Source organism: Pongo pygmaeus, chromosome 6, assembly GCF_028885625.2.
Source record: "Pongo pygmaeus isolate AG05252 chromosome 6, NHGRI_mPonPyg2-v2.0_pri, whole genome shotgun sequence".
Classification (NCBI taxonomy): Eukaryota; Metazoa; Chordata; class Mammalia; order Primates; family Hominidae; genus Pongo; species Pongo pygmaeus.
The window spans coordinates 12,826,326-12,836,580 of NC_072379.2; the positions used below are offsets into that span (position 1 = coordinate 12,826,326).

Here is a 10,255-nt window from a genome sequence, read left to right on the forward strand (position 1 = left end):
CGACAGATGCAAACCACCACACCCAACTGATTTTTCAATTTTTTTTAGAGACGGGGGTCTCGCTATGTTACCCAGGCTGGTCTCAAACTCCTGGGCTCAAGCGATCCTCCCACCTTGGCCTCCCAGCATGCTGGGATTACAGGCATGACTAACCATTTAACCATAAAAAATGTTTTTTTAGTCACTTAAAAAGAGACTTCGTCATGTTGAGGGTCAAATGCTAAGTTATCAGCAGACTCAGTCATGTCCCTCTTGATTTTTAGCTCTGGAAGAGAAGTGGCCCCAGTTCATCACCCTTCTCTAGCCCAGCCTCGTCCCGCTCCCAGACACCAGAGAGGCCAGCAAAGAAAATAAGGTACTTGGCATTCTCCTGCAGTTTTCATTTGCTGCGTGGACAGACGGGGGTGAGGAAGGGTGGGAAACGAACCTGGCTCTTAGGCTTTGTGCTGCTGTGACTTGGAGAATCAAAGAAACTAAGTCCCTGAGGGAGAATGCAGCACCCACCTGAACCACTATCATCCCTACAGTCTTGGATACTGACTCCAGTGGCCTCTGGCTGTCGCCTCCCACTCCAGCATGAGGGATCGGGTGCAAGCACAGAGGCCATGCAGAGTGGAGAGCAGAGAGAGTCAAGTCAGCGGGCAGTCGCCTTCAGGTTCTTGACTCGAGCTGACCCCCTGGGTGCTTGCAGTTGGCTGGAATGCCACTCCCTCAGGGATCACATCTGTGTCTAGAACTCCCAGGGACTTGGTAGGTTGTAAGTAAGGTTTGAAGATGATTGTTTTGTGCTTGTTTCAAGACAAAAGCTGTCTCCATGGCCTCTGTGAGCAGCCTCCCTTCATGCTGTTGGAATTTCCTTCTGACTTTTTTCATCCTGGCATGCTGAGATCTTCAATGATGGTTGTTTTAGATGTTGGCCACTTGGTAGTTAGGAGGGTGTGAGAAATTATTTCATACTTCAGCCAAGAAGTCTTTCTAGACTAAATTGTTCCTTTTCTCCCGACAGAGAAGAGGAGCTGTGTCATCATTCCAGTTCTTCAACTCCATTGGCGACAGACAAGGAGTCCCAGGGAGAAAAGGGTAGGTTGCTGAGCCAGGAGGAGGGGCTGCTGTTGGTGGTGGAGGTGTTTGTGGAGGATGTAGAGATTAATACCTATTGAAAAAAGGTCTTGAGCATTGCTATGTCTAAGGCATGTTAGATACAAAGAGAGATTTCCTCTCCTTCAGAAGTTTATAGTCTGATGAGGGAGAAAGGCTACAGACAGGGGCTAACGATTGGATAGAGGTAAGCTCCGTTTGAGTCACCTGTGGGTGATCCCAGTAATTACTGCACAGTAAGCGGTTTGTGTGCACGCCTTAATCTTGCAAACACCATCCAAGCAACCAAACCATAGAAGATTGAATCTTTTCAGAGATACCCATTGAAAACTCAACGTGAAATGCAAAGTAGGTGGACACAACCATCCATTTCTGGAAGAGGGAAGGAAGCAAATGAGTCTTGATTTCTTTCTTTAGTTGCAGATACAACCCCAAGGAAGAAACAAAACTCGAATTCTCAGTCTACACCTGGCAGCTCTGGGCAGCGTAAGCGGAAAGTTCAGCTGCTGCCTTCTCGGCGAGGGGAACAGCTGACCTTGGTATGGTCTTGTCCATCTACTCCTGCCCTCCCCGGCTTAGCTCTCCTAAGTCTTAGGAACGCTAAGGACAAGTTTCTTCTGTTTTTTTTTTCTAATTTATTTTTGTTTTTGTTTTTTGAGACAACATCCCTCTGTCACCCAGGCTGGAGTGCAGTGGCTCGATTTTGGCTCACCGTAACCTCTGCCTCCTGGGTTCAAGCAATTCTCCTGCCTCAGCCTCCCAAGTAGCTGGGATTACAGGCGCTCGCTACCACGCCTGGCTAATTTTTTGTATTTTTAGTAGAGATGGGGTTTCACCATGTTGGCCAGGCCGGCCTCAAACTCCTGACCTCAAGTGATCCAGCTGGCTTGGCCTCCCAAAGTGCTGAGATTACAGGCGTGAGCCACCGTGCCCAGCCTTCCCGTTTTTTCTGATTGGCCTGACTTCTTCTTTTTCTCTTTGGTAGCCTCCACCTCCCCAGCTTGGCTATTCGATCACTGCCGAGGACCTAGACTTAGAGAAGAAGGCTTCGTTACAGTGGTTCAACCAGGCCTTGGAGGACAAGAGCGGTAAGGAGCACAGATCGTTGCACACTCGAGAGGTTTCAGGTGTCTGTTTTCTTTGGTTTTATTTTGGTGTTTGAAAAAATGGGTTTCTCTGGGAAAATCCCAAGTAGGATTCCATGTTTTCTTGTGGTCTTTCTCACCTGAGATATCCATGTTGGTCTTCACGGCAACTGGACAGCAGGGACCACTGCAGTTGAGGGCAGGCATTCCTCCATGAGCTGTGCTGAGACCCTGCTCTCCGACAGGCACCTGGAAAGAAGTCCCAGACAAGCCAGGACTGCTTCACCTTTCTTTGTTTCTTAGATGCTGCCTCGAACTCTGTCACTGAGACCCCACCTACCACTCAGCCTCCGTTTACCTTTACCCTGCCTCCTGCTGCAACTGCCTCCCCACCCACCTCCCTCCTGGCCCTAAGCACCAACCCACTGTTAGAGAGCTTGAAGAAGATGCAGAGTCCCCCGAGCCTGCCGCCCTGCCCAGGTAAGCTGGAGTGGGGCCGTGGATCCAGCCTTCTGAGCAGCATCCCCTGCTTGGGTTGGAATAAGGGCGTCGTGCCTGTCAGTCGCTGGAGATTGCTCTGCAGGCCGAACGCACCCTGGCTCAGCATGCCGGAGCGGGCCCACGTTTAACAGCACCGGAGCCTGCATCAGGAAGTGTTAGAGAAGGGGTGCTGCGACACTCAGGATCTGAAGCCTGGCTCGTAGCTGCCCTGAGCCTCGCCTTCCTCATCTGTGAGATGAGAATGATCTTCCCGGTGCAGCACCTCTGAAGTGTGAATGTGGTGGTGTGGTCAGGATATCCTTGCCTATCAGAACCACCGGTCCAGAACAGCCCTGCTTCCTTTCCCTCCAGCACTTCGAGGGCTGCTGGTGTTCCCGGCCCACGCCTTCATGGCACTGCGCGCACACACCTCTTTATCAGACGGTAACCTGGGGTTCGTACTCACCCTCCCTGCTCAAGGGCAGAGACTTCCCCATTCATAGTTGCGTGCTCTTAGCGCCTGGCAGGTGAGCTTAGTAGGCAAATAAAGTGTATCTAGATTCATACGTGAACTTCAGAGTTCAGACAATTGGACTGTCTTAGTCTCTACACATTAGGCCCCCATTTAGGCCCCATTTTATCCCCTTCTGTCTGATGATCTGTGAGGTAGAAATAATGAACACTTCCTTGATTTACTCTACAGGCCTGTAGTGTAGACTTAGCTGAGTTTATTGACTGACTCTTGGATCCCAGGCTCTGTGGTAGGCATGGGGAGGACACTGAAATACTGAATACCATCATCTTTGAAGTTTATTCCAACTTCACATTTTCTATTCTTCTTCCAGAATCTGCTGGAGCAGCAACCACTGAGGCCCCCTCACCTCCAAAGACACCCAGCCTCCTGCCCCCGCTGGGTTTATCACAGTCAGGGCCTCCAGGGCTGCTCCCCAGCCCCTCCTTAGACTCCAAACCCCCGACCACTTTGCTGGGGCTGATCCCTGCTCCATGCACGGTACCAGCCACTGACACCAAGGCACCTCCAACCCTTCAGGCAGAGACGGCTACCAAACCCCAAGCCACATCTGCCCCGTTCCTCGCCCCCAAACAAAGCTTCCTGTTTGGAACACACAACACCTCACCTTCCAGCCCTGCCGCCCCTGCTGCATCTTCAGCATCTCCCATGTTCAAGCCCATTTTCACGGCCCCACCCAAGAGTGAGAAGGAAGGCCGCACACCGCCTGGCCCTTCAGTCACAGCCACAGCGCCCTCCAGCTCCTCCCTCCCCACGACCACCAGCACCACAGCCCCGACCTTCCAGCCTGTCTTTAGCAGCATGGGGTCACCTGCGTCTGTGCCCTTGCCTGCTCCCTTCTTCAAGCAGACAACTACTCCCGCCACTGCTCCCACCACAACTGCCCCGCTCTTCACTGGCCTGGCCACCGCCACCTCTGCTGTGGCTCCCGTCACCTCCGCCAGTCCATCCACAGACTCTGCTTCGAAGCCTGCATTTGGCTTTGGCATAAACAGTGTGAGCAGCAGCAGTGTGAGCACCACGACCAGCACCGCCACTGCCGCCTCACAGTCTTTCCTCTTCGGGGCGCCCCAGGCCTCTGCTGCCAGCTTCACCCCGGCCATGGGCTCCATATTCCAGTTTGGCAAACCTCCTGCCCTGCCCACTACCACCACAGTCACCACCTTCAGCCAGTCCCTGCCCACTGCCGTGCCAACGGCCACCAGCAGCAGCGCTGCCGGCTTTAGCGGTTTTGGCAGCAGCCTCACCACCTCCGCCCCGGCCACCAGCAGCCAGGCCACTCTGACGTTCAGTAACACGAGCACCCCCACGTTCAACATTCCCTTTGGCTCAAGTGCCAAGTCCCCGCTCCCATCATATCCGGGAGCCAACCCCCAGCCCACATTTGGGGACGCTGAGGGGCAGCCACCGGGGGCCGCCAAGCCAGCCCTTGCCCCCAGCTTTGGCAGCTCTTTCACTTTTGGAAACTCTGCAGCCCCGGCCCCGGCTGCTGCACCCACACCTGCACCCGCGTCCATGATCAAGATCGTGCCTGCGTACGTGCCTACGCCCATCCATCCTACCTTTGGCGGTGCCACGCACTCGGCGTTTGGGTTGAAAGCCACGGCTTCGGCCTTCGGCACTCCCACCAGCTCACAGCCCGCCTTTGGCGGCTCTACTGCTGTCTTCTCCTTCGGTGCAGCCACCAGCTCCAGCTTTGGAGCCACCACCCAGACCGCCAGCAGCGGGAGCAGCAGCTCGGTGTTCGGCAGCACAACACCATCACCCTTCACGTTTGGGGGTTCGGCAGCCCCCGCTGGCAGTGGGAGCTTTGGGATCAATGTGGCCACCCCAGGCTCCAGCACCATCACCGGAGCGTTCAGCTTTGGAGCAGGACAGAGTGGGAGCACAGCCACCTCCACCCCCTTCACGGGGGGCTTAGGTCAGAACGCCCTGGGCACCACCGGCCAGAGCACACCGTTTGCCTTCAACGTGGGCAGCACGCCTGAGAGCAAACCTGTGTTTGGAGGTAAGGAGGGGCGTGGACTTGGGCTGCCGGGCCGGACACTGAAAAGCCGTGCCCGTGAAGCCTGCGTTCTCGGGGAGCTTATGCTGTGGCAGTGAAGAGACAGGCACTGAATATAGAACTCATTGAAATGCTAGGGCACGATACCTGTTTTGCTGACATGTAATAATGACTGGAGGAGCCGTTGTGGATTTAACTGGTCAAAGAAGGCCTTCTGAGTAATTAACAATTGTAAGCTGAAGGTTGGGCGTAGTGGCTCACGCTTGTAATCCCAACATTTTGGGAGGCCAAGGAGGGTGGATCACTTGAGGCCAGGAGTTCAAGACCAGCCTGGGCAACTTGGCGAAACCCTGTCTCTACTAAAAATAACAAAAAATTAGCCGGGCGTGGTGGTGCCCACCTGTAATCCCAGCTACTCGGGAGGCTGAGGCACAAGAATGTTTCAACCCAGGAGGTGGAGGTTGCAGTGAGCCAAGATCATGCCACTGTACTCCGGCCTGGGTGACAGAGCAAGACTCTGTCTCAAAAAAACAAACTGAGTATAGGGGTGGGGTGGGGGTGGGTACAGCACAAGTGGACATGCCTTTCAGGCCCAGGATGGCGCATGCAAAGGCCCAGAGGCAGAAACATGTTTGGTACATTGAAGAGCAGAACAAAGACAAGCATGGTAGGAGGGCAGGAGCTGAAGCAGTGGTGTGGAAGGACGCCAAGAGGCGAGGATTGTTTGTGGCCAGGGTTGGGTGTTTGGGTCTTAAGTGTTCAGGAAAACCATTGCAGAATCAGGCAGAAGGATGCAGTGACGGTTCCTCCCGTGTGGAAGATGAACGTAGATCCCATGGCTTCTGTTTTCTTCGTGAAGTAGGAAGAAAATCTGGGAGAGAGAGTCGGGATAAAGTGTATAAAAAAGGGGTCTTTTGAAATAGTCATTTTCGACAGTGGGGGAAAGGAACATCATACTAAAAAGTGTAATCAGTTTCCAGGCAGTTTGTGGGCTGGCAAATTGTGATTGTGAAGTTAAAGTGAGGCCAGTTTGCATGGCATGCGTTTCCCAGCGACACTGTGGGTGTAGACCTAAGGTCAGTGGACAGCTGGTGCCACCCGGCCATGGAGACCCCAGCAAGCACAGCAGGAGGGGCAGCGGGTCAGTGCCCCGATGCAGCTCAGGGGGTGCAGGAGTGGAGAGCGGGTAAAGTCAGCTGCAGGAGGGGTGGTGCCTGCAGGAGATTGGGGAGCCGGAGCAGTTGTGGTGACAGTGTGGATGCAGGAGTGGTGGCAGGGGTCGGGGAGAGGAGGTCATGGGGGTGGCAGGGTCGAGGGGCTGAGAGGACCATCAGTCAGCCCCACAGGGCGAAGTCACCATGAGTGGTGATGGGGAGGAAGCCAGTGAGCCAGGGGTCCTCTGTGAATCAGGGAGTGAGCTGGCAGTTGACAGGTGACATGAGGACATGGCAGATTAAAGTGATCTGAACTTGAGTTTTACGGTATTTAGGGAAGGAAGAGAAACAGTGTGGAAGCAGCGTGGGAGCACAGGGAGCCTCCCCTTGCCTGGGCTGGGGGCCAAGCCCTGAGAGCAGCCTTCCCTGCAGAGGGGCTGCCAGAGAGGGCATCGGGCAGGCAGCCAGAGCCAGTCAGGGCAAGGCCGGGGAAGGGAGGGTATCGCAGGACATCACAAAAGATGAGGGATGGACAAACCAGGCTTCAGAGGGGAGGGGACAGTGGCTAGGGGGAAAAGGCCTGAGGAGGTAGCCAACCCGGGTACACTAGGAGGCGGGGGCCCCAGAGTACTCCCCTCTGCAGCGATGGTCAGGAGGCTTACGAGGTGGCTGTGGGGCAGGGGGGCTTTTTTGTTTTTGAGACAGAGTCTCGCTCTGTTGCCCAGGCTGGAGTGCAGTGGTGCGATCTCGGCTCACTACAAGCTTCACCTCCCGGGTTCACGCCATCCTCCTGCCTCAGCCTCCCGAGTAGCTGGGACTACAGGCACCCGCCACCACGCCCGGCTAATTTTTTTTTGTATTTTTAGTAGAGACGGGGTTTCACCGTGTTAGCCAGGATGGTCTTGATCTCCTGACCTCGTGATCTGCCCGCCTTGGCCTCCCATAGTGCTGGGATTACAGGCATGAGCCACCGCACCCTGCCTAGGGGGACTTTTTCTCTGGCATGGCATGGCCATTAGCAGGTGGGAGAAGCAGACTGAGCTGGGGCACCAGGCATGAAGACTCAGTTGTCTGGCTCAGTTGCTGATGGAGGAGTGCCCCAGAAGCAGGAGTGGGGCTGAGGGTCCTGTGGGAAGTGCCCTGCGGAGCGCAGGCTCCTGCCCGGCTCCTTGCCTGCCTCCGCCCTCTGCTCACTGGCCAGCTCTCTGCAGCTCTGCTCTCTTCATTCCAGGCACCGCCACCCCTACCTTTGGTCAGAACACCCCTGCGCCTGGAGTGGGCACATCGGGCAGCAGCCTCTCCTTTGGGGCATCCTCAGCACCCGCCCAAGGCTTCGTTGGCGTTGGACCGTTCGGTAAGCGGCAAGCCGCCCTGTGGCCCTGCTCGTCTGTCTGAGGAGGGGTTGGGCAGGGTGGCAGGCTCCTGGCCCTCTGAGGCCCCGTGAAGATCAGGTTCAGCACAGGAAAGACATTTCGGGTTAGGAGTCCAGCACCGCCCAGGGATGGGAGGTGGATGGCAGAGATCAGAGAGGAGCTGCCCGGGGTGGAAGTTTGCCTCCCATGGGAAGCCAGGTAAAAATGGATTCGTGGGCCTCGCTCTGAGACTCCCTGGGAGTTTGCATTTCAGGAGGCTCCTCCCGTACAGTGTTTCTGACGCAGCGGGGAAAGCCCTATTGAGGCACCCTGTGTTTTGTTACTGGCCTGGCCTTCCAGAGATTCGGGCACCCAGAGCCAGTCTCAGGTAGCAGCTGCCCTGATGAGGTCTTGTTGAATCTTTCCAGGATCGGCGGCCCCTTCATTTTCCATTGGTGCGGGATCCAAGACCCCCGGGGCTCGACAGCGACTGCAGGCCCGAAGGCAGCACACCCGCAAAAAATAGCCTTTGTCCCCTGTCCCTGCTCCACCCCTTCCCTAAATCTGGACCTTGGCACCTGCTAGGAAGAGCCTTGGACCCTTCCAGTTGCGTAAAGCAAACCTACCCCGGATCTCTGGCTTCAACCGCCAGGGGGTAGTGGCAGCCCTGGGGCCCTTTCCCTTCTCCTGGAGGAAGCACAAGCCTCAGGGATGGGGAAGCAGGATGCGGAGGGCCAAAGCCCGGGACCTCTACTTGAACAGTTCCACTGGGGAGGCTGGAGAACTAAGGAAACACCTGTACATAGTGTCCGCTGCCCTGACTCCCGCTTAGCACACCCTTAGGCAGGCGCCCCTTCCGCCTTTCCCCGAGAGCTGTCGTCGCTGGAGGGTGCAGGGTCCAGCCCGCCTGGATCGCTGGTGTGCACCTGATGGGATTTGGGAAATGGGTTATCCCTAAAGCTTTATCTTGCTTGGCTTAGTTGTGAGAGGTGGTTCTCTTCCTCTGGTCCCTTCTGGGGACTCTGTTTCCCCATTTCTTGCTGCTGTGTCCCTCACCGGTTCCTTGCAGGATTCCTTCCTTTTTAAATGCCCTTGAATCTAGCTTTGCCTTGGAAACCCCAGTGGGTGCTGCTCCTGCTGTTTTCTTCTTGCCAAGTCTGAATCAATGTTTCATCTCCAATCCTCTGCCAGTTTGGCCCCTCAAAGCTTGGTGGCTCAAGACTGTTAGCCTGGCAGAGCCAGGGGTGAGATACCTCGCTCCAGGAGGGAGAAGCTCTTGGAGCAGGCAGGATGCCCACCGCTGCTTCAGCTGCCTCCTCGCCCAGCTATCCTTTGGCCCCATTGGGCCCTCGTCTGCCTCTCCAGGATTGTATGTTTCAAGCCTTGTCCTGTGTTCCTTTGTCTGACGCTCTGTGTGTTGCTCTTTGAATCGAGTTTGGAGGAAGAATTGAGTTGTATGAGTGGCGGCATGTTGGTAGTGCCGGACTTCCTGTTTCAAGTTTTCTGGGGCCTCGCTAATTGAATGTGGAAAGTAGCACCACTTGACGGCTACAAGTGCCGACTCCTGAATTTTCCAATGGTGTTCTGACTTCAAGGGCTGGCAGCCCGGGAGAATGGGTCCCGGGGGAAGCAAAGACCTCTTCCCTCTGCTGTTTCTGTCCCACTTAACTGACCTCACTGGAGGCTACATCACCCAAAGTAGATGTTAGAAAACCTAAATTAATGAACCATATTTTTAAAATCCTATTTTTCCCCCCTCTGCAGCCCATCCTTTCCTTCCGTCCTTCTGAAACCACATACCCCAGGCCCAAGCGCCTTGCTGCCACGCCCAACCTCTTTGGGAGAAGTATGAATGCGTGTGTCTAAATTAAAAGAAAAAAATATTTAAACATTTTTTAACAAAAATTTATTTTTGTATTTAAGCTAAATTGCCTTTTAAATTCCTTCAAGCTTGGTTCATAGAGGTGGTTAAGTATAAATGCTATTAACTAGGAATTAGCTGTATAGTTAAGTTATACCTGTGCAAAGAAGAGGCTCAAATGCTGTCCCCGGCAGCTTTCCTGGGGGACTAGAGCTCCTTCTGGCGACGTTATATGAAATGTAGTTCTTATTTTATAAATAATGTGATTGATGTAGATGTAACCGGTGCCCCCTCCCCGTTGTGACTGAGGGCGAGTGTTATACCCGGCTGCGTGTGCAGCTGAGGAAGGAGTGAACCTCAAGCCTAAATACCTGTTAGGATTGGAGGGTCGGGTGGGCCTGGGCCTGGGCCTAGCAATCAAGCTTCTACCTGTACCTTACGTAAGGTAGACCCTCCTAGTGTCAGTACCTGAGCTAGTTTACCTCAGTTCCGCAGGCAGGACAGCCGGTCCGGGAACCCTGAGTGAGTGTGGATGTGTACAGTATACGCACTGGACGGCAGCGGGAGGCTGGGACTTTCCATTACAAATAGAGACTTCATTCCTGTTGAGTCTAGTTGGAATTTTTAGTATGAATGTGAGATTTTTCTCCTGCTTATGTTATTAAGAATAAAAAACTGTGATCTATCA

General features: G+C 54.5%; 1 protein-coding gene across 2 annotated transcripts in view; it reads left to right on the forward strand.

The window, feature by feature from the left end:
* Positions 1-10,252, forward strand: part of POM121C (POM121 transmembrane nucleoporin C) — a 47,671-nt gene extending 37,419 nt beyond the window's left edge. For both annotated transcript variants that reach the window (XM_054496585.2, XM_054496584.2), the window contains exons 6-13: positions 264-355; positions 1,007-1,080; positions 1,516-1,637; positions 2,084-2,186; positions 2,487-2,663; positions 3,509-5,203; positions 7,586-7,708; positions 8,135-10,252. In XM_054496585.2, the coding sequence (XP_054352560.2) occupies positions 264-355; positions 1,007-1,080; positions 1,516-1,637; positions 2,084-2,186; positions 2,487-2,663; positions 3,509-5,203; positions 7,586-7,708; positions 8,135-8,232 (2,484 nt within the window). In that variant the 3' untranslated portion in view covers positions 8,233-10,252. The remainder of the gene's footprint in view (positions 1-263; positions 356-1,006; positions 1,081-1,515; positions 1,638-2,083; positions 2,187-2,486; positions 2,664-3,508; positions 5,204-7,585; positions 7,709-8,134) is intronic.
* Positions 10,253-10,255: the final 3 nt, after the last annotated feature.